Source organism: Bufo gargarizans, chromosome 2, assembly GCF_014858855.1.
Source record: "Bufo gargarizans isolate SCDJY-AF-19 chromosome 2, ASM1485885v1, whole genome shotgun sequence".
Taxonomy (NCBI): Eukaryota; Metazoa; Chordata; class Amphibia; order Anura; family Bufonidae; genus Bufo; species Bufo gargarizans.
The window spans coordinates 521,407,637-521,431,526 of record NC_058081.1 but is presented as its reverse complement, the minus strand read 5'-3'; the positions used below and the strand labels follow the sequence as shown (position 1 = coordinate 521,431,526).

Sequence of the window (23,890 nt, the reverse complement as noted above, 5' to 3'; positions counted from 1 at the left end):
TGAACTCCTTAGGAAATGTATGGTTTTATTATATTGCTATGTATGATGCATCTTAATATGGACATAGTTACTGGAGATATGGGAGAAATCCTAGACTTCGGAAATCATCAGGGTGCCCGTACATCTTGTGGTTTTGTTTTTTGCCTTATTACAAAACCTCCTTCATTCCAGACAAGATCGTTAGTCATGAATTTGTTATCCTAGATCTCTAAAAGGTGCTGCTTCCATGCTTTCCATAGGCTCTGGTAACCTTAAGACTCCCATTCATCCTCGTCTGCTTCTCCTGGCGTCACTTGTGGCGGGGGTAGAGGCGGAATGGTATCAGAAATCCTAGCAAACGCTCCAGCAGGAGAATCGCCACTTCCGGCAGCCGGGCCCTTCCCAGAGATGCCTACAAATAAGCACAACAGTCCGTGAGGTGTAGTCCATTCTGCTTGTGCATGAAGCTAAATACAAAGACTGTATTTCCTACTAACTGCTGAATTCTGGGTAAATATAATCCTGCCTCCCAGTGCAGGGCAATAATTCTTAGTAAGGCCTAGTTCACCCTTCAGGGATTTCAATCAATGACTAGGAGCGAAGATACGATATAATGGAAAGACTTGCACCCGTTCTGTGTGTTGCACCTGGTTTTGGCTCGCAATCACTGAAGGGTGAACCTGGCCTTATGCACGTGAACATCACTTTACTGGTTCAAGCTTCTTAAAAAGTTGAATAATTTGGTCACCTGTCAGCCCTCCTTAGCCTTTTCCAGGCAGTAGCATAATCTGCACTGGTGGTAATTTCCCACTAGAGTTAAAGGGCTTCTGTCACCCCCCCCAAAAGTTATTTTTCATTTTTGGGCTATTTAAAATCCTTATACTGCGATTTTTCACTATATAGTGCTCTTACCCTTTTTCGTTCAGTAGTTTCTTTAAAAACGGCACTTTTATAATATGTAAATTAGCTCTGTACCAGCGGTTACTTGCTGGTAGCAGCCGCATCCTGCTTTAAAAAACAAAACAAAAACACCCCCTCCTCCTGTTGATTGACAGGGCCAGTGAGCGCTCTCGTCCCCTGGCTGGCCCTGTCTGCGTTCTAAATCTCGCGCCTGCGCCGTACGGTCTTCAGTCGGCGCAGACGCACTGCGGAGGATGCTCCCTCGGCCGCTCCTTCCTCAGTGCGCATGCGCCGGGTGTAGATGTGACGTCATCGGCGCAGGCGCATTGAGGAAGGAGCGGCCGAGGGGGTTTATTAAAAGCTGTGACCCCTTCATTCTGGGAACTGTTGACACTATCCTATCATTGTGCCAATCCCAATTTATCACAGCAGTCACCATGGGGCACCGTGCAGAAGGACTTCTCTTGCTCCACAAATCTACACTGTAAACCACTGCTGTGCAGCTGCTGGGAGTTGTAGTGCCTCTGCACTCCATGGAGCAGTTATGAAGTTCTCAGCAGCACTATGATGCAGTCTGCCTCTTATCTACTTAGCAGAACTAAAGAGGGCAATAAGCACCAGATGGGGACAAAATTCAGTCCTCCTTAGTGCCTATTTGCCATTTGTTGCATTTTTAGTGCCCTTCTGTGACAGAATGGTGCCAAAGGGACAATGAAGGCATTAACCCTGGAAGCTCAGCAGTACATTGACAATTGTTTTTGAACAGAAAAAAACTGGTAGAAAACCTTTGTAAGTTAGTCAAGCCCTATCATTTTTACAAGAAGAACTTCCCTGAATTAAGGTTAGGAATTACGTGTATAATATGTAAGTAGTATAAATACAGTGTAATATAACAACCAGATGCGTGAAGCAGTGTGTCCGTTGCCCGTATGCCTACCTTTACGTCTCATTGCCAGCTTGTTAAACAGATCAGACATCATATCTCCTCCTACCCCAGTGGCATTAACTGCAAGATAGAAGACAGTCAATTATGGACTACATGTCCCATTATCCCATTTATTTATACTAAGGTTAACCTGCAGAGAAAATGCCTAGTAACCACGACCCCTATAAGTGGGGGTTCTCAGATCAGTAAATGAAAACTGGGGATGAACATGATGTATCAATCGCCAGAAAATCTGCCTGTGTAAAAAGACCCTAAAGCTGCTGGAACCCCCCCACAAGTAGAGGATATACTCTGAAAGCACTCACAGAGCCTTGCAAGGTGCTTGTTCCAATCACTGGGTTGTCCTAGGCGAGTGGTACCATATTTGTTTGCTTGCGGAAAATCAATATCTACGTTGAGAACTATAAGCAGGGTGTCCGCATCTTTCCACCCTTCACAGAGACCTACACGTGCCATGTGTACCATCCTGGATTACCTCTTTAAAGTTACAATAAACAGTTAAATCAAATGAAGTGGACCGAATACATGGAGCCCCCTCTGCTGGCTGCACAGTTAATGACATGCAACATTTTATTTCACAGCTAAATGGCGGGATGAAGCTTTTTCACACAACTCGCTGCCCTAGGCTCGTTATCAGTGACTGCCAGCTGCCAAGTACCAGCAGCTGTGTATGATCTGGGCTTTTGCCTGGCAGCAACTTGGCACTAGCCCCCATCCCCTAGTTGCTCCACACCTCTACTCTGTTACGAACGAAAACTCCTGGCCTGTACCCCACAAAAGTTGCTGCTACTCCTTATGGATAACCTTGTTCCTGCTCCTTCATCTTCTTCTTCTCTAGCTTTTTCTCTTTTACATTCCGCAGTTTGGCCTTTCCAATGCCGCCCGCTTGGCGAATGGACTCTAGAAGAGATGCGCGGCCATCGGATGGTTTCACCACCTCTTTAGGGGCTCCTTGGATGGCAGCTGGAATGCAAGAGTAGATACAATTAAGGTTATATGTTAAGTTATGAGTATTCTTAAAAACATCCTGATTCTGGCACTCAATCTGAGGGCAAAATAAATGTCCAGCGACCACTGGATGAAGGTGATGGAGAGGGGGGACACTCCTTACCAGCATCCACAGTCGCGCTGTCCGTTCCACTGGGTGCAGGTAGTGTGGACTGTGAAGGAGGCAGCACTGGTGGGGCAGGAGGAGAAATGGGTGGCAGAACAGGTGGTGGAGGCGGAGGAGGTGGTGGCGGTGGCAGGGGTCGGCCATCTTGTGCATCTGAAATATCAAATTAAGTTATTATTTAAACTTCAAGATTTAATGTATAACTCAAAGCTTACATATAAATGCTAAGGGGGAAATTTATCATTTGCAGTGGTTTTGGCGTCAGTTTTAGATATCTGATTTTTATTTAAGTTTTATCACACTACATTGTGCAGAGGTAGGCATAAAGAACATAAGACACGTATCATGACCTATCGTTACTGCCATTGGTCAGTCAAGGCTGCACGCCATCTGCTAGTTCCCATTAGTTGATCGCCAACTAGTGCTCGTATATGCTCCCGCTAGCAGCCTCTTGGACCATGATGAAGTGAAGGGGAACCAAAAAAAACAAACAAAAAAAATAACAAAAACACCCCATACAATAAGAAATAAATACATTAAATCTGTGCTTATCAATCAGTGAAAAGAGAATCATACTCTGCTGCAGGTGTGAATACCATCCATGGATTCCATAGGGCTAAAAATGATGATCTGCGTTAGCGTGCGGCCGCCATTAAGTCCTCCATTCTATGGATGTGCTGGATCTCCTCAGACCACTCACACAGAGAGAGCGAGCACTGTAGTCGACCTCCAGTGTCTAGGGACTACCATACTAGCTGCCACAAATAGATAGCGTAAGGCTACTTTCACACTTGCGTTTGGGGTTCCGCTTGTGAGATCCGTTTGAGGGCTCTCACAAGCGGCCCTGAACGGATCCATTCATCCCTAATGCATTCTGAATGGATAAGGATCTGTTCAGAATGCATCAGTTTGGCTCCGTTCTGCCTCCATTCCGCTCTGGAGGCAGACACCAAAATGCTGCTTGCAGCGTTTTGGTGTCCGCCTGGCTGTGCGGAGCCAAACGGATCCGCCCTGACTTACAATGCAAGTCAATGGGGACGGATCCGTTTGACGTTGACACAATATGGTGCAATTGCAAACGGATCCGTCCCCCATTGACTTTCAATATAAAGTCAGGACGGATCTGTCTGACTAACAATTTGACTTTTTTTTTTCTTTTTTTTTTTTACATAGAATGCAGACGGATCCGTTCTGAACGGATACCATCGTTTGCATTTATAGGTGCGGATCTGTCTGTGCAGATCCGCACCTAACGCAAGTGTGAAAGTAGCCCAAGATGTTCTTTTTGACTTGCGCCAAAGTTCCAGGTATGAGGGACAAAAGTGTACATTGATGGGGGTATTAGAGATATGTTTGCCCGATAATTGCCTATAGATCTGGAGGATGCAAGCCCACCAGATATGCAACATCGCACCCCTTTGAGCCACATCACCAACAAGTCTCCGGGACTGACGGGTACATACGATGGACAAGCACTGGGATGCTAGGGACATACCATGCACAAATGTACACATCTTCAGGACCAGGAAGGGTAACCTCTAGTTCAGTCTCTCATTTCTGGTACCATATGAAGCACGGCCTGAATTACTGAGCTCAAGGAGCCGTTGATGTATGCGGGAGAGGCATCTAGGCACTTTAGTGGAGAGGAGAAACAACTCAAACATTGAAAGTAGGGGAATCCTAAGTCCTAGTCGAAACGTGGGATTACCCAGTAACGGGGACAACCGCCCTGGTCTAGTAGAGAACTGTCCTTTAGATATCCAATTATCCCTTATTGTCAAGGCGTGTACAGCTAAGAACGGTGTCTGACCCAAGTGCTGTCTATCTTCCGGCTGAAGCAAGGGGGCAATTCATGGGTCCCATAGTGCCATATAAATTGGTGCCAGTTTTAAAGGGGTTTTCTGAGACTTTTAGGGTCCATTCACACGCACTTCCAGGTCCACAATTCCATTCCTGAAAAAAATAGAACATGTCCTATTCTTGTCCGCAATTGCGGACAAGAATAGGCATATTCTATTAGTGCTGGCGATGTGCGGTCCGCAAAATACGGAACGCACATTGCCGTGTTTTGTGGATCTGCAAAACGCGTTACGGACGTGTGAATGGACCCTTATACTGATAAACTATCCTTCTCAGCAGCTTGCGGTAAAGTTGAATGGGTTTCTTTATAAGTAATGCAGCAGCCATGATTATAAAGGGCCCTCATTGAAATGCACTTTATGTACCTGCCCTTGAAGGTTCCATAATCTCCTCAGTGCTGAATGTGGGGAGCTCTGGAATAGGGCCCCCTGGAGCAGATGGGGCAATGCCAGGACCCAAATCAGCGCTGTACATAAGGTCATCAGCCACTCCGGGAAGGTCCGGCAGGTAATAAGGAACATCAATCTCAGGAACTTCCCCAAGGTCCGGAACATAGAAGTAATTCTCTGCAGTCTAGAAAGGAGTGAGATGGTGATCACAAGTCATAGTGTAACTGATATCAAGATGGACTCCCGTCTCTGCTCACCTGCCGCTCAAGCTGCTCCCTCTTCGAGATAGACAGCGGGGCAGCAAACAACCGGTCCTCATCGTCGCCCTCTAGAGGCTGGTTAGTTCGGGTTACCACACCAGCCAGAGGATCCAAGAACACATACTTCTTATAGCTGCAAGGACAAGACGATTAGCCCATGAAGCACCCAGTTCTTCCCATTTCCCTCAGGTTTGATGTGGGTTGACCTGACCCAACATTCGGCCAGTCTTTAGAACATAATGACGAGACAGATTTATTGCAGAAACTTCTGTGACCCAAAATCTGTTCCATACATGTGAATAGGGTTGTTCCTGGAGCAGATATATAGATTTTTGCATGCTCCATTCAGATAAATGAGACATTTCTGCAACAAATCTGCTGTTGAGGAATACTTCAATTCTTATACTCCTGTCACTCCCAAAGCTGCATTCAAGATTATGCCTTCTTGATAACAGACAGCTTCCCTCTGCTGGTTCAGTGTCTGTACAGAGCATCCTTTGTGGTGATACATGGGCAGAGTATTCAACCCGGGACCTAATATACATCTCTACCCCCCTTTAAATGCCCGCACAGTGAGGGGTTCGTTTCCCAGGATAGCTGGGCGCCACTCACAGGTTCTCCGTTGTGTTGAAGAGAAGCAGAGAACTGACAGAGTTGATATTTCGGGGTAGACTACCAAGCCCCTCCTCCGCCGCTTCCTCTTCTTGCCCTTTCAAGCTCACGTATACAGGGTAATACTTGAGTTTTTCCTGTAGTGATCAGATGGATAATGCTTAACACGGGTGTAGCAGTCGAGTGTCACACTGTGATCTCAAGAAGGGTCATCAGTGTTTTACATAGGACATCAAGTAAACCTGCAGTGATCACAAAAAAAGGATAAATGACAAATTCAGCTCTGCTACGTCCAGACACAAAAGCAGGGTGTCTGGGATTAGGAGCTATGCAGACGTCTTACCAGTGCGATGGGGGGGATTCAGGTGCTTACAAATCTTGCAAGATCCCAACTCGTCAGCGAACAGCTATTTTTATCATTTCAAACATCCTAATGTCATGTTGGAGGAAGGGTTTTAAGGTTACCCTTTAAACAAAAATACCCTGTATGACCACTGTGCAGTCGGACAAACCTGCATCGCTTGCTCATCCAGTGGTCGGTGCTTGCTCTGGATCTTGTGTCTTGCTCTTTTCTCAGACCATGAATCATCTGCACCCGAGAAGATGGATGTGTATTCCTGAAGACGTTCTGGAGCTGGGTACTTGGCACTGGAGAACACCTGCAGCGATGAGGGTTTCACACAGAGATACATAGACGGAAGAAGCTTGTAAGGGGGAATCATTAGTGGCCACTGCAGGGGGCGCTCACCTTTATGGCCTTTTTGCTGCCTTTTACTTTCTCTATCTTGGCTTGTGCCAGGCTGACCCGATCGTTGATGTTCTTGAGTTGCGACCTATTGGTCTCCACTCTCTGCAGGATCCTATCAGCACAGAAAAATAAGGCACAACTTTATACTACTAAGTAAGGCCTCAAGCACACAAACGTATCTTTTTAGTGGACCGTATGCAGAACCATTCATTTCAATGGGTACGCAAAAAAAATGGAAGTTACTCTGTGTGCGTTCTGTTTCCGTATGTCAGTTCCACAAACAGAACATGTCCTATTATTGTCCGCAGAACAGACAAGGATAGGACTGTTCTATTTGGGGCCAGCCAGCTGTTCCGTTCCGCAAAACGTTAAATGCACATGGATGTCATCTGTATCTTTTGCGGACCTCAAAATACATACGGTCATGTGCATGAGCCCTAATACTGATTCACACTGAATGTTAATACTCCTGTTGCATCCAAAGCTGCATTCACAGTCCTGTTTCCTTTCAGGCGTTATCAGCTCAGGTCTCTCTGTTAGCACATGCCACTTCAGTGTCAGTACATGAAGCGCGGTGCATTGTGAAAGATGTAGTGTTCACAGTAGTCTGATGTGGAGCGGACAGATCCTCTGTAGGTGGGCTTCCATAATGCACTCTGCTACGTTCAGTACAGTGTCTGGTATAAACATACCAGCAGACACTGAACCAGCAGGGATTACTTAAAAATGTAAGCTCAGGGCTATGATGCAACCATCAGGATTGTGAATGCAGCTCTGAATGTTACTGGAGTACAAGACATGATGTCATTTAAAATCAGTAATAAAAAAGTGTTTGCAATGACTCATGTTATGTAGGAATCGCATTATCTCCAGTCGTGTCCCTGTCATCAAATCCGCATTGCGTTGTCTAAATGTTCGGAGCAGGAAGCCTCTGGGAAAGCTCAAATAAATAGAAGGTGACACAGAACTGCTTCTTGTACAAGACACATCAACCATGCACCCCCCACCCTCCAGGCTCCCCACTGATACATTCCGCTGCTCCAGCTCTGCACAACTCCTGCTTTACTAATTAAGAATAATTACAATCCAGGAAGAGCAGCAATAAGTGCAGCTACTACACCAGTGACCTTATCAGGACCTATCAAATGATGCTATCATTTGACTACTACTGCAGGGAGGCCGCCCACCTCCAGTTGCTCTAACAGAGGGAGGGTTCCTGCCTCCAGTCGCACTGACGCAGGGACACTGCTCGCCTCCAGTCACGTTGATGCTGGGACACTGCTCGCCTCCAGTCACGTTGATGCTGGGACACTGCTCGCCTCCAGTCACGTTGATGCTGGGACACTGCCCGCCGTCACCCTTGTTGACGAAGGGACTCTGCCCGCTGTCACTCTTGCTGACAAGGGGTGCTGTCCACTGTCACTCTTGCTGACGTAGGAATGCTGCCTACCATCACTCATACTAATGTAGGGAGACCGCCTGCCTTCACTCATATTAATACAGGGAGGGTGGTACCAGCTATCCCCGTTCCTCGCAATCATCAGCTACTGTAAAGTAAATGTGATCTGCTCACCGCCGTCCCTCTTGCCGGAGAAAGGTGCGCTGACCGCCGTCCCTCCCGCCGGAGAAAGGTGCGCTGACCGCCGCCCCTCTCGCCGGAGAAAGGGGCGCTGACCGCCGCCCGTCATACCAATACAGGGAGGGTGGTACCAGCTATGCCCTTTCCTCGCAATCATTACCTGTTGAAGATGTCATTGGACACAGACTGCAGCTGCTGTAGAGTAAATGTGATCTGCTGTATTGTCTCTTCCCTGCGGAGATCTGGCTGAATGATTGGCACCGAATATGCCTGGCGTTCCATGGACATCCTCTGAGGCATGGTGACAGCCCCTCTACTACAAGAGATAGAGATTTAATAAAGTGTTTGAGAGACCGGAGGACACCCAGCAGCCCCCTCTGCCCTATACATAGGAGCAATCACAGACACAAGAAATTATATTTAATTATGAGCAGGTAATCAGCACCAGAGCCAGAACTTAATGAGATGGATTTGTGATTGGGGGGAGGGGAGGTGAGAAAAGTGAAGGAGGGGTATGCAAAACTAAGGCTACTTCAACACTAGCGTTTTAGTTTTCTGGTATTGAGATCCGTCATAGAGGCTCAATACCGGAAAAAAAACGCTTCCATTTTGTCCCCATTCATTGTCAATGGGGACAAAACTGAACAGAACAGAATTCTCCAAAATGCATTCCGTTCCGTTTGATTTTGTTCCCATACCGGGGAGCAAACCGGTTTGCTTTCCGTCTTGGGATGCAAATCCGTCATGAACTCCACTGAAAGTCAATGGGGACGAATCAGTTTTCTCGGACACAATCAAAAACTGATCCGTCTTGGCAATGTTAGAGATAATACAACCGGATCCGTTCATACTGATGAAGGCGTTTGTAATTACAGTAACGGAAGCGTTTTTTGCTGAACCCTTCCGGATCCAGCAAAAACACTAGTGTGAAAGTAGCCTAAAAGGTAGAAATAACGCCTACACAGAGGAAGCATGGAGGGGGCCTATAAGTATTCCTCCCCCTTGGGCTCCCTCATGTTTTATCATCCACGGCCATGTTCAGCCGTGGCTGCTGTTTACTTGATGCCCCATAACTGTGGCTGGTAGCTGCTGCAGGGGAAAACTGGCACAGGCCTGGGTCAGACACCTCCATTTACTGCCAGTGTATCAAATCAAAGAACTAACAGCCCTGGATGAGTTACCGCCCCTTTAAAAACTACTACTCCCAGCATGCCCACAAAAACAGCTGAAACCCCACAGGTGGCAGATCTTAGCCAGGATCTTGCTTTCTTTTACTTCCTGTAGCCCAATCCCACCCTGGTGTCACATGCCTCCATTACCCAGTGTTAGTTACTCATTTAAAGGGGACCTCGATGTAAAACACAATCTTCTGATAGGTCAGAAAGATCCCAAAAGTGCGGAGTCCTGGAGCTCAGGGCTATATGGAACCACTGAACCGAGGGTCATGCTTTGTGGCTGGAGTTCTGCTATTGAGACCACAGCTCTCCGCTGCTTCCTATGCCATACCGGATATAGTGGTTCTCGGCTGTAGAGGGGAGAACGTCCCTGCCCACCCCCCCAAAAATACACATACAACGGGCCAATTATGAATAGGAGACCCCGTTATTACCAGCAGCTTCCTACCGCCCCGCACAGACAGCATCACTCACCGCCCGCCCCCTGTCATGTGACAGGTCACATGGTCCGCCTCCCCGCCCTGCTGGGGTCACGTGACTACTTTCTGTCACAGACGGGCTTGTCAGGCTGGATCTGTCATGTCAGAGTTCTGGAGGCTGAGCTGCTAATGTTCTGTCAAGCGGCAACTTACAGGATGTGATGATAACCCTGAGACCTGTATACTTCCCTGACTGGTGTATCTAAGCGTATCATGTGTGATACTGTCTAATGGGCGGTGTATCTAATCCTATGATGTGTGATACTGTCTAATGGGCGGTGTATCTAATCCTATGATGTGTGACACTGTCTAATGGGCGGTGTATCTAATCCTATGATGTGTGACACTGTCTAATGGGCGGTGTATCTAATCCTATGATGTGTGATACTGTCTAATGGGCGGTGTATCTAATCCTATGATGTGTGATACTGTCTAATGGGCAGTGTATCTAATCTTATGATGTGTGACACTGTCTAATGGGCGGTGTATCTAATCCTATGATGTGTGACACTGTCTAATGGGCGGTGTATCTAATCCTATGATGTGTGACACTGTCTAATGGGCGGTGTATCTAATCCTATGATGTGTGATACTGCCTGCTAAGCCATCGTATTTAAGCCTATCATGCTACATACTATCTTCAAAGCCGCTGTATCTCATCCTGTCATGTGTGTTTCTGTCACTTTAAACAGTGTATCTAATCCTATGGTGTACTTTCTGCTGAGCTGCTGTATCTAACACTTTCTCCAGGGACGTTTTATCTAATCCTATTTTGTGTGATACTGGTGTGATCTGGACCAGTGGACTACTTTCACACTAGTGTTTTAGTTTTCCGGTATTGCGATCCGTCATAGGAGCTAAATACCGGGAAAAAAACCGCTTCCGTTTTGTCCCCATTCATTGTCAGTGGAGACATAACTGAACTGGGCTCCAAAATGCATTCCGTTCTGTTTAGTTGCGTTCCCAGACCGGAGAGCAAAACGCAACATGTATTTTTCTTTCCGTCCTGGGATGTGGAGCAAGACTGATCCAGCATGACCCCCAATGCAAGTCAATGGGGAAGGATCAGTTTTCTCTGTCACACTAGCGTTATTCTTTTCCGGCATTGAGTTCCGTCACAGGGGCCCAATACCGGAAAAAAACGCTTCAGTTTTATCCTAATGCATTCTGAATGGAAAGCATTCTGTTCAATATGCATCAGGATGTCTTCAGTTCAGTCCCTCCCTACGGTATTTGGCTGCAGTATTTTCTCCGGCCAAAATTCCGGGACACTTGCCGGAATGACGGATCCAGCATTAATTTCCATTTAAATGTATTAATGCCGGATCCGGTACCAAGTGTTCCAGAAATCTGGATCCGGTTTCCCGAACTGCGCATGCGCAGACCTTTAAAAATGCGGAAAAGAAATAAATACTGAATCAGTTTTTTCCGATGAGACCGGAGAGACGGATCCGGAATTTCAATGCATTAGTCTGACGGATCCGCATCCGGATCCGTCTACAAAAGATATCCGTTTGCATATGGATTTCTGGATCCGGCAGGCAGTTCCAGCAATGGAACTGCCTGCTGGATCCTCACAACGCAAGTGTGAAAGTGCCCTTATGTATTCTTTCCTCCCTGAATGCAGTCTGTATGAGCTACCTTCCTTTGTTGCTTTTCCACCTCTACACTCCCTGATCTGCAATGTACAGCCTCCTCCCCCTATCTGCTGCTATATATAATACTCAGAGAAGAAGGGTGTGAAGGAGAGACCCATCTGATACAGGAGCATTACTTTGAGAGATTTGTAAACAGTAGCTTGGGTGCAGGCAGCAGTAACTGAGCCTCGTCCCTGGAAGTAGGGTTCCCAATGGACTTTCAATGGAGTTCATGACGGATCCGTCTTGGCTATGTTAAAGATAATACAACCGGATCCGGTCATAACGGATGCAGATGGTTGTATTATTAGTAACAGAAGCGTTTTTGCTGAACCCTGCCGGATCCAGCAAAAACGCTAGTGTGTAAGTAGCCTAACGTTGGGTTCACACCTGAGCGTTTTACAGCGCGTTCCTACGCGCTGTAAAACGCTCAACAGGCAAGAACTAATGATTCCCTATGGGAATGGTTCTCACCTGAGCGGGAACGCCCGACACCCCAAGAAGTACATGAGCTTCTTTGGGGCGTCTTGTCGCGCGTTCCCGTACATAGACTTCAGCGGGAACGCGCGACAATGGGCGTTCGCTTGTCCCTGTATGCGCAATTGCAAACGCCCGTATAATCGCGCATACAGAGCGCTTCATCGCGAACGCTCAGGTGTGAACCCAGCCTTAGGCCTGTCATGTGTCTTACTGTCTGCTGTATCTAACACTTTCTGCAAGGAAGCTTTAAAGGGGTTCTCCGGGAATTAAGAAAATGAAAATACTTAAATATTGCTTCATTATAAATATATTCCCAAATACCTTTCATTAGTTATACAACATGTGAGAGTGACTCTGGACCGCACATCCTCAATGCTATGCTTTTGATATGACAACTGGTTTTCAGCATAATAAAACATGGCTTCTCAGCACAATTATTAATAAATATAACCTTATGCTATGCACTAAAGGAGGCATTGGTATACAGTTTGATCAAAGAGCATAGGCCCACTTACCACGACAAGGTTGCCTCTTCAAGTGGGGACCTACTCTAACTTTAGCGTGGAACTGCGCAGCGACCACCGCCACCCCCGCACCGCATCAGCAGGCGACGGGACCCAGTAGCCACACAGTGCCCTCACTTTGCGGCAAAGCCACCTTGGCCCTGGGTCCCATCGCTCCACCAGCACAGCACAAGAGCAGCAATGGCCACCGCTCAGCACCGCATAATGTGAACAGGTGCAAAAAGCGAACCTGTTCACAGACTTTCAGGAACTCCAACTGTCATTAGTTATAATAGGTCGTTTTGTCTAGGGAGCAATCACCATGGGAAACGAAATGGCCGCTGTCCTATTAAGGCCTCATGCACACGACCGTTGTATGTTTTGCGGTCTGCAAATTGCGGATCTGCAAAACACGGATGGCGCAGACAGCCATTAATATAACTGTCTATTCTTGTTCGCAAAACGGACAAGAATAGGACATGCTATATTTTTTTGCGGACCACGGAACCGAGTAACGGATGCAGACAGCACACAGAGTGCTGTCCACATCTTTTGCGGCCCCATTGAAGTGAATGGGTCTGCACCAGAGCCGCAAAAACTGCGGCTCGGATGCGGACCAAAACAACGGTCACGTGCATCTGGCCTAATTCACACAAAACCTGTGCTAATCACACAGCAGGACAACTTACTTCACAACACTGAGGTAAAGAGCTGCCTCATCCTCCTCTCTACTTGTCACAGATTATGATCCTGAATACAGCTGATAAGATCTTCAGCTGAATCTCTGTAGGAATGGAGGTCATGAACAGATGTGGCTAATGAGCAGCAGCTCTTGTATGCAGTCTCCATTACCACAGCTTGTTCTGCCCATCCTCTCTGTACTTCAGGTCTCCTCACGAACTCCATTCCCACAAAGATTCAGCTAAATATCATTTTAAACTGTAGTCAGGATCATAATCCCAGACAGGTAGAGCAGAGAAGAGGATGAGGCAGCTCTTTAGCTCAGTGTTGTGAAGTAACTTGTCCTGATGTGTGATTAGGACAGGTTTTGTGTGTACTAATAGGACAGCGGCCATTTTATTTCTCATAATCATTGCTCCCCAGACAACTAATGAAAGGTATTTGGGAATATATTTATAATAAAGTAATATTTGCATATTTTCATTTTCTTTACTCCCGGAGAACCCCTTTAACTAATCCTATCTTGTGTGATACAGTCTCCTGAACCATCGTATCTAAGCCTGTCATGTGTCTTACAGTCAGCCTCTGTATGTAACCGTATCATGTGTGATACTATCTTCTGAGTTTCTGTTCTGTAATGTGTGATACTGTCTGTTGGGTTGTGTATCTAAGCTTATGATGTGTGATAATGTCAGCTAAGCGTTCAAGTCCTACATGCATAATACTGTCTGCTGAGACTATATCTAACGCTATCTTTGGGATACTGTCTACTGACCATTGTATCTAATCCTATCATGTGTGATACAGTCTGTTAAGCCCATGTATCTAAGCCTATCACATAGGATACTGTCTTTTTAGCCAATGTATCTAAACCTACCATGTGTGATACTGACTGCTGAGCCACCGTATCTAAGCCTATAATATGTGATACTGTCTTCTAAGGCTACTTTCACACTTGCGTTCGGGGTTCCGCTTGTGAGTTCCGTTTGAAGGCTCTCACAAGCGGCCCCGAACTGATCCGTACAGCCCCAATGCATTCTGAGTGGATTCGGATCCGCTCAGAATGCATCAGTATGGCTCCGTTTGGCCTCTGTTCCGCTAAGAAGGCAGACACCCGAACGCAGCTTGCAGCATTTTCGTGTCCGCCTGGCCGTGCGGAGCCAAACGGATCCGTCCAGACTTACAATGCAAGTCAATGGGGATGGATCCGTTTGACGTTGACACAATATGGTGCAATTGCAAACGGATCCGTCCCCCATTGACTTTCAATGTAAAGTCAGGAGTCCCTATTAATATACCATCGGATCTGAGTTTTCTCCAATCCGATGGTATATTTTAACTTGAAGCGTCCCCATCACCAGAATATACCATCGGATTTGAGTAAGGCCTCATGCACACGACCGTTGTGTGCATCCGTGGCCGTTGTGCCGTTTTCCGTTTTTTTTTCACGGACCCATTGACTTTCAATGGGTCCGTGGAAAAATCGGAAAATGCACCGTTTGGCAGCCGCATCCGTGAGCTGTGTTTCCTGGCCGTGAAAAAAATATGACCTGTCCTATTTTTTTCACGGCCAACGGTTCACGGGCCCATTCAAGTCAATGGGTCCGTGAAAGAACACGGATGCACACAAGATTAGCATCCGTGTCCGTGATCCGTGGCCGTAGGTTTTAGTTTCATACAGACGGATCCGAAGATCCGTCTGCATAAAAGCTTTTTCAAAGCTGAGTTTTCACTTCGTGAAAACTCAGATCCGACAGTATATTCTAACACAGAGGCGTTCCCATGGTGATGGGACGCTTCTAGTTAGAATACACTACAAACTGTGTACAAGACTGCCCCTGCTGCCTGGCAGCACCCGATCTCTTACAGGGGGATATGATAGTACAATTAACCCCATCAGGTGCGGCACCTGAAGGGGTTAATTGTACTATCATATCCCCCTGTAAGAGATCAGGGCTGCCAGGCAGCAGGGGGCAGACCCCCCCCCCTTCCCAGTTTGAATATCATTGTGCGGCCCCCCCCTCCCCTGTTGTTAACTCGTTGGTGGCCAGTGTGCGCACCCCCCTCCCTCCCTCCCTCTATTGTTTTAATACATTGGGGCCAGTGTGCGCGCGCCTCCCCAACCCCCCCTCCCTCCCTCTATTGTTTTAATACATTGGGGCCAGTGTGCGCACCCCCCCCAACCCCCCCCCTCCCTCCCTCTATTGTAATAATAGCATTGGGGCCAGTGTGCGCACACCCCCCCCCCCCCCCCCCCGATCATCGGTGGCAGCGGAGTAGAAGATTTTCATACTTACCTGGCTGCTGGCTGCTGCGGTCTGCGTCCGGCCGGGAGCTCCTCCTACTGGTAAGTGACAGCAATGCGCCGCACAGACCTGTCACTTACCAGTAGGAGGAGCTCCCGGCCGGACACAGAGATCGCAGCAGCCAGCAGCCAGGTAAGTATGAATCTTCTACTCCGCTGCCACCGATGATCGGGGGGGGGGGGGGGGGGGCACACTGGCCCCAATGCTATTATTACAATAGAGGGAGGGAGGGGGGGGGGGTTGGGGGGGCGCGCGCACTGGCCCCAATGCTATTATTACAATAGAGGGAGGGAGGGGAGGGGGGGGGGTTGGGGGGGCGCGCACACTGGCCCCAATGCTATTATTACAATAGAGGGAGGGAGGGAGGGGGGTGCGCACACTGGCCACCAACGAGTTAACAACAGGGGAGGGGGGGGGGGCCACTGCCACCAATGAGTTAAAAACAGGGGGGGGGGGGGGTCTGCCCCCTGCTGCCTGGCAGCACCTGCCAGGCAGCAGGGGACAGTCATGTACACAGTTTTTTTGTATATTCTAACCTGAAGCGTCTCCATCACCATGGGAACGCCTCTGTGTTAGAATATACTGTCGGAAATGAGTTTCACGATGTAGCTCATATCCGACAGTATATTCTAACATAGAGGCGTTCCCATGGTGATGGGGACGCTACAAGTTAAAATATACCATCGGATTGGAGAAAATTCCAATCCGATGGTATAACAGAACTCCAGACTTTACATTGAAAGTCAATGGGGACGGATCCGTTTGAAATGGCACCATATTGTGTCAACATCAAACGGATCCGTCCCCATTGACTTGCATTGTAATTCAGGACGGATCCGTTTGGCTCCGCACGGCCAGGCGGACACCAAAATGACTTTTTTTTCATGTCCGTGGATCCTCCAAAAATCAAGGAAGACCCACGGACGGAAAAACGATCACGGACCCACGGACCCCGTTTTTGCGGGCCGTGAAAAAAAACTGTCGTGTGCATGAGGCCTTAGATCGTGAAAACTCAGATCCGACAGTATATTCTAACACAGAGGCGTTCCCATAGTGATGGGGACGCTTCAAGTTAGAATACACTGTGAACTGTGTACATAACTGCCCCCTGCTGCCTGGCAGCACCCTATCTCTTACAGGGGGCTGTGAGCCGCACAATTAACCCCTCAGGTGCCGCACCTGAGGGGTTAATTGTGCGGATCTCAGCCCCCTGATCGGGGGCTGCCGGGCAGCATGGGCCAGACCCCCCCTCCCTCCCCAGTATTAAATTTATTGGTGGCCAGTGCGGCCCCCCCTCCCTCCCTCCCCAGTATTAAATTCATTGGTGGCCAGTGCGGCCCCCCTTCCCTCCTTCCCCAGTATTAAATTCATGGGTGGCCAGTGCGGCCCTCCATCTCCACACCCCCCTAATTAAAATCACCCGCCCCCCCAATCATTGGTGGCAACAGTGAGTTCTGAATTTTAGAAGCATTATACTTACCTGCGCTGTCTGTGGCCGGCCGGGCGCTCCTCCTACTGGTAAGTGACAGGTCTGTGCTATAAGCAATGTGCCGCACAGACCTTTCACTTACCAGTAAGAGGAGCGCCCGGCCGGCAACAGACAGCGCAGGTAAGTATGCTTCTAAAATTGCTAAGTAACCATGGCAGCCAGGAGTAGCGTCCTGGTTGCCATAGTAACCGGCCGGAGCCCCAGCGATTAAACTGGGAATCCGATTGGAACTCTCTGCTGCCACCAATGATGGGGGGGGGGGGTGATTTTAATTAGGGTGGGGAGAGGGGGGGATCGCACTGGCCACCAATGAATTTAATACTGGGGAGGGAGGGGGGTCTGGCCCCTGCTGCCTGGCAGCACCTGATCTCTTACAGGGGGCTATGATACCCACAATTAACCCCTCAGGTGCGGCACCTGAGGGGTTAATTGTGCGGATCACAGCCCCCTGTAAGAGATTGGGTGCTGCCAGGCAGCAGGGGGCAGTTATGTACACAGTTCACAGTATATTCTAACTTTAAGCGTCCCCATCACTATGGGAACGCCTCTGTGTTACAATATACTGTCTGATCTGAGTTTTCACAATGTGAAAACTCAGATCTGAAAAAGATGTTATGCAGACGGATCCGTTCTGAACGGATGCAAGCGTTTGCATTATAGGTGCTGATCCGTCTGTTCAGATACCAGACGAATCCGCACCGAACGCAAGTGTGAAAGTAGCCTAAGCCTGTCATGTGTAATGCTGTCTCAGAGCTGCTGCATTTTCCTGTACTGTTCTTCCTTGAATTGTTAACATTCTATTTCGCTGTCACATCACTGAATCTGTTTCTGGGAAAGCTGGGATGTGACGCAACTTCCTCAGAATCCTGAATGTCATCCCTATCTAGTTATGCAGCAGTATCGTGCTCCACCATTACTGTATGACTGAGGACCTGAGGGAAACTCAGCTTTCCAAAACTTCTGAAAGGCCAATTTACCTAGCTGTGAAATGACCTTGAAGTGGGATGCCTCGCTGCACAAGTCCATGAATCCACCTTCAAGGCATCGAAGGAAAGCTGGGTAACCACCCCTACGGGGGCCGCTAGTTAGCCGCTTTAGCCCACTTTACCAGGGTCCCAGTGTCCTATTTAGATTATGAAGCTCTTAGGGTCTATTCACACGTCCGTTTTTTCTTTCCTGATCTGTTCCGTTTTTTGCTGAACAGATCTGGACCAGATCTGGACCCATTCATTTTCAATGGGTCCTGAAAAAAAATCAGACATTGTGCTGTCCGTTTTTTTTCAGGACCCATTGAAAATGAATGGGTCCAGATCTGGTCCAGATCTGTTCAGCAAAAAACGGAACAGATCAGGAAAGAAAAAACGGACGTGTGAATAGACCCTTATATTGGAAACCCTCTTTACACATGGCACTGACAGGGCAGCGCCAACCAGAAATGGTGGCCTAGGTGCAGCAGCACATACAGCATCAGAAATGATCCAAACACTGATAATCACTCATTACTGCTCCTATCATGGGAGGCCTCACATCCTAATAATTCAGTGCCTAAAAGCAATGCAACTGGTGGCCAGGGAGTTAATACTGTTGTCCATGGTGGTTTAAGGGTTAAAAGTATTAGTACTAATGGTCTAGGGCAGCGGTCCTCAACCGCCGGGCCGCGGCCGAGGACCGGGCCCTGGAAGATGGTTTGCCGGGCCGCAGCGATCAGGGCAGTCTTTAACGCGGTACTAATGAAGCGCTTCCATTATGGGCCACCAATGTTTATTATACTGGGGTGTTGGGGGGGTGCACGGCGCCAGAAATGAAGATAACTGACCTGTTAATACAAATACAGGAGGCGGGTGCCGGAATCAAATAGCCGGCACCCGACCTCTATGACAGGGAGCTGCGATCCGCTGCAGTTAACCCTTCAGGTGCCGAAGAAGTGGTGGGAGGAGTTGCTGTTCCTTTCCTGTTCCTGTTGTGTCTGTGTGGGAGGTCCAGGAGGCTTACCAGTGCTTTGTTTGCCAGGGGAATCGCTACCCTTTCCCCAGGGGGTGGCAGTTTCTCCCAGGATGGGAGCCGCAGAAGAGATGCGCGAGTGGAGAGGAGGGCCTCCAGGACTGGAGACCTGGGCTTAGATACCTCGGCGCTACTTGAGGTGGACGACAATGCGACTATGAAGACACTGCAGCAAGCGGTCGCAAGCAATGGAGGGCAGGAGGGGCCCGGCTACTAGGAGCAGCCGCGATCCCTGCAGTGAGCCCAATGGAGTACCGGGTGAGGTCCGGAGGGGTCCCAAGAGAGAAACCAGCCTGGGATCCTCTCTGGACATTTTGAGTCGGCACCAGAGAAAGCAGGATGCTGTGGAAAGGCCCACTGCTGCACAAGCAGCAGATTAAAAAATGAAAAGTGCAGTGGCTGGACAAGCTGCCGGACGGACCGTGGGATGGGATACAGGGAAAGCCGTGGAGAAGGTGACGAGGCCAGAGGCTGAGGTAGGTGATTCAGCATGTGGTGTGTCTGTGTCGGTGCCTCAGCCCGGCGACAAAGTTATTATAAAGAAGCCTGATGTCGGGGGTTCTTCCTGCCCAGCGGCTGAGAGACTGCATAATTGGGGTATCTTGGGCCCTAAAGAGTCTTCAGAAACCTTTTCCTCCCGAATAGCATATTTTCTGAACATGCATGTGGAGGTCAAGAGGGAATTAAAAACACTCAATGTGGAGTGTAAAAATGCAAGAAAAAATAGCACCTAAGACAAAGAAGGCAATCCTCTCCTCCAGACTGGTGAAGTTGGAGGAGGTAATCGCGGTTTTGGAGGAGAAGAGGTCAGCCATTGAGGAAAATGGTGGCCCATTCTTGGAAAAATTCAGGAATGACTGCAGGTTTCAGTGTATGTCTGGACTATCCGGTACGCCTGTCCCCAGTCTGTCAGGGCAGCTGGCTGGGAGCCAGGGGAAGCTGGTTCCTGGAACACAGGATTCAGAGGCGGACTCTCTGCCTTGTGGCCAGGGGGACCCCTCAGACCTGATTGCGGCCACCTCCGGGGATGAAAGCAGGTCTGGGGGAAGGCTAATGCTGGAAGTCAGGCAGCTGGAGTCCCCGGTGGGCAGACTGTATTTTGGGGATGAGGAGGTCCCTGAGGATGAGATGGTGAAAATCACAAAGGAGAAAAATAAAACTGTAATGGAAGAAGTGCTTCGATTTGTGCCTTTTGAATCCGCTGCTGTGCCCAGCCCGGTTCCTGTAGTGGAATCGGGTCAAACAGTGCGGGAGATTAATTCTAAGATGGTGACGGGTGGTGCCCCCCCTTCCTGTAGTGGTAGGGTGGTCACAAGAAGCGCAGGGGGTAAAACCCCAAACAGTGTGGCGAACAAGGATGTAATGATTGTGGACAAGGTTCAAGGTGGTGGTGCTGAGAAAGAGGAGAAGAAAGCATTAGAAACTGATAAAACTGTTGATATTGTGAAAAGACCATTAAAATCTGTGGAAGGTGTAAAGACTTTGGAACCTGGGGAGAACACTATTGTCGACTGTTTGGGGCATGGGGGGTGCGGGAGGTGGGGAGTCCCCTGCAGGTTTTGCGGGGGGCTCCTCAGGGCCCGCCCCCAATGATTCTCCGGTCTCTTTAGGGAACCCGACCAGTCCAGGGGGAGTGAAAGGTGATGCAAAAGCAAATATGGATGCAAATATGGTTGATAATGGGATTGTGGGTAATGATGTGCAGGTGGCTGTGGGGGTGAATGAGAACGTAAATGAGGTTATAAATGAGGATACAAATGAATTGGTGAATGGGATTGTGGATGAGGAAGAAATTGAGATGGTGGATGAGGATGCTTTGATTGAGGAGTATAATGCGGATACGGAAGTGGATGAAGAGGAGGAAGTTATGCGGAAGGAAGCAATGAGGAAGGATGTGAGAGAGAGGATGGCAAAAACAAAGATGTATGCGGGTGTTGTTTCAGGTGACTCTTTGCCCAAGGTTTCAGGCGGGGGTGACTTGCAACGGCGCCTCCTGGAGGCCCTACAAAAAGGACCGGGGACTTCTATACAGGTAGAGGGAGGGTCGGTTGACCTATCTTTTTGGACAGAAAGGCATGGTTTTTAGGGCCTTCCGAGAACAAAGGAGGGGTGAGATCGTATGGACTCACCCCACTCCGGGGAGGGACCGTAGGAATGTGGCCCGTCTCTATTGGAGGAGTAAGGAAGCAGCAGTTCCTTCTAGGAAGACTGTTGTGGAACTTCTCCTGGGGGCGGGGTTTGTCGCAAATGACATCTTTGCGCTCATACATCCCTACGGTACCGCTATGTTCGACGTCAGCTTTGTTAGGCCGGAGGGTTTGGAGCTCTTCTGGTCTAAATATGAGCTGATGAAGAACACCCCGGAGTGGCGGGGTTTTGCCGTCGAGGCCATCACCCGCCAATCGACTGTGAAGACAGTGACCGTTTTGACCTGTAATTAATAATTGTCTAGTGTTGACATCATGACATGGCTTAGTCGATATGGTAGGGTGGGGCAGTTCCCCGCCAAGGTGCTCGATGAGCATGGCATCTGGTCAGGTGCCTGGACCTTCAGCGTGGAGCTGTTTGATCGGGGCAATTCTGTTGCTCATATTCCCTCCTCTGCCTTCATAGGAAGGGATAGGATTATGGTGTTCTATAGGGGCCAGCCAAAGGTCTGTCACAAGTGCGGCAGTCCCACCCACTTCAGCGCACAATGCGATGTTCGCATGTGTGCGAAGTGTGGGGACACTGGTCATCTTGCCGCATCTTGTAGGCGGATCCGGTGCAACCTCTGTGGGGACCCAGGTCACCCGTTTAGTCACTGTCCGCTTGCCTTCACCAACAGGGTTCAGGGCCGGGCTCAAGATCAGGCAGGCACTAGCCGCGAGGCTGGGTCTGTGGTTGGGGAGGAGCCTGCTGCCGGGACTGAATCAGTTGGTGAGGGGACAAGCGCTGGAACTACTAGCGCTGGAAGAAGCAGGCAGGATCCGAAGAAGCAAAGGCCGTCCAGGATCAGGCGGCTAGAACAACGCCGCAAGGATAGGGAACAGGTGGCAGCTGACCCTTCAGCTGGTCTTTCGGGCTGGTCTGGCTGAGGATCCCGGTTGTAGTGACCCGGGGTATAGCGACGATGGGGAACCAGAGGCCCAACCTGTGGAGGCTAACCCATCCGCCAACCCTGTCTCCTCGTACGGCGAAAGCTTGGACGAGGGTGGCAGAGCGTGGTTGGAGGGTAGGAGGAACAAGCGGAGTAAGAAGAAGAAGAAAGGAGAGGGTCGTAAGCCCTCTCTGGAGTGGGACCCATCTGTCCCACTCATCCTTGACCAGAGGCCTAAGGAAGGATCAACTGGGTCCCCTCTGGTGGAAGTCTCTAATCGGTACCAGGCCCTTGACGAGGATCCCCCAACTGCTTCAGCTGGGGGGGAGGAGGGTGTGGTGCCAGAAGGCGTGGGGGCCTCCTCGCAGGCTGCCGGGCCCTGTCCTTTGGGGGGTAAATTACCTTCTGGACGGGGGGCCAAGCCTGGAACCTTGGGCAAAAAGGATGGTATGGATGTCTCTGTATGTTTGAAAAGACAGAAGGAGTGTGATGGTTCAGATGAAAATGCTGATGGTGGTGGGGTGGGGAAAAAGATAGCTATCTAACTCTATCATCAATGATGGCGAAACTCACCCCGTTGACACTGGCAAGCATTAACGTTGCCAGTATTAAGTCAGACACAGCTCGTTTCCTGGCCTTTGATTTTTTCAGCCGTATTGAAGCTGATATTTTGTTTTTGCAAGAGACCTGGTTAACAAGTACAACTCTGCTGGCAAAAGCCAAGCGAGAATGGCGGCTAGGTCCGTCTTTCTGGTCTCTTGCGGCCGAGCCACGTAGCGGGGTGGCGGTACTTTTTAAGACCGCCGAAAGAGTGGAATGCAGGAGGATAATCGAGTTACAAATGGGGAGGTGCCTGATTTTAGATGTCCTCATGGGGAGACAAGAATTGAGACTAATAAACATCTATGGCCCACAGAGTAAGTGGGACCGCAAGTGTCTCCTCATGAGGATTAAGCCTTTTCTTTTTACCAGCCGGCAAGTGATCTTTGGAGGGGACTTCAACAATGTGACGAGGGCCTGTGATAGGGGAGGCTCCAAAGGTGGGCTGGATGCTGATAGCGTTGTGTTGTCTAGGATAGTTGAGGATACTCGTCTGGTGGACGCCCATTTGCGGCATAAGCCAGACCACGTGGATTTCACCTTTCATCAGGGAAATCGTAGGTCTAGAATAGATAGGTTTTATTTAAAGGAGGAGCCCGTTTTCTCGGCTTTAGAAGCCGTGGAAGTGGAATTCTCCGACCACTGTTTGATTATTTTCTCTTTGAATGTTGCAGAGACTCCCTGTATGGGCAGAGGTATGTGGAAGCTGAATTCATCTCTCCTGGAAGAAGTGACAATAAGACAGTCCTTTGAGGATTTCCTTCAGAGCCAGGAACCCTTGGTGGACCTCTGCAACAGTAAGTCAGAGTCGTGGGAGATATTAAAAAAAAGGACAGCGAGGTTTTTCCGTGAGCTTTCTAACCTCAGGAGCTGGGACAGATACTGTCTGTACCAGGAACTGAGGAAGAAACTTGAAAGACTGGTTTTGACGGGGGGTAGCCGTGAGGATATCTCTCGTGTGAAATCCTTGCTCAAGAGGTGTCAGTTTGATAGATACGCCTCTTTGGTAGCTGAAGGGGATTTCGGGAAGTACCGCTCACCTGACCCCTTTGGAAACTGTAAGATGGCAGTAA

General features: G+C 49.0%; 1 protein-coding gene across 1 annotated transcript; it reads right to left on the bottom strand.

Moving 5' to 3' along the window:
* Positions 1-5: 5 nt before the first annotated feature.
* WASHC1 (WASH complex subunit 1) lies at positions 6-10,065 on the bottom strand. Its single transcript, XM_044281409.1, has 11 exons — positions 9,997-10,065; positions 8,548-8,703; positions 6,809-6,920; positions 6,573-6,719; positions 6,061-6,197; positions 5,446-5,581; positions 5,165-5,372; positions 2,937-3,092; positions 2,630-2,788; positions 1,817-1,885; positions 6-391 (listed from the first exon to the last, which is right to left on the bottom strand). The coding sequence occupies exons 2-11, from the start codon at positions 8,685-8,687 to the stop codon at positions 252-254; spliced, it is 1,404 nt and encodes a 467-aa protein (XP_044137344.1). The 5' UTR covers positions 8,688-8,703; positions 9,997-10,065; the 3' UTR covers positions 6-251.
* Between the last annotated feature and the right edge of the window lie 13,825 nt (positions 10,066-23,890).

Coding starts and splice junctions, on each gene's coding strand:
- WASHC1 (XM_044281409.1), bottom strand. CDS start 8,687: ATGCCTCAGAGGATGTCCATGGAACGCCAGGCATATTCGGTGCCAATC. Junction 3,093..5,164: donor TATGGAACCTTCAAGGGCAG/GTACATAAAGTG, acceptor TTGATATTTCAG/ATGCACAAGATGGCCGACCC. Junction 392..1,816: donor GCTGGCAATGAGACGTAAAG/GTAGGCATACGG, acceptor GCTTATTTGTAG/GCATCTCTGGGAAGGGCCCG.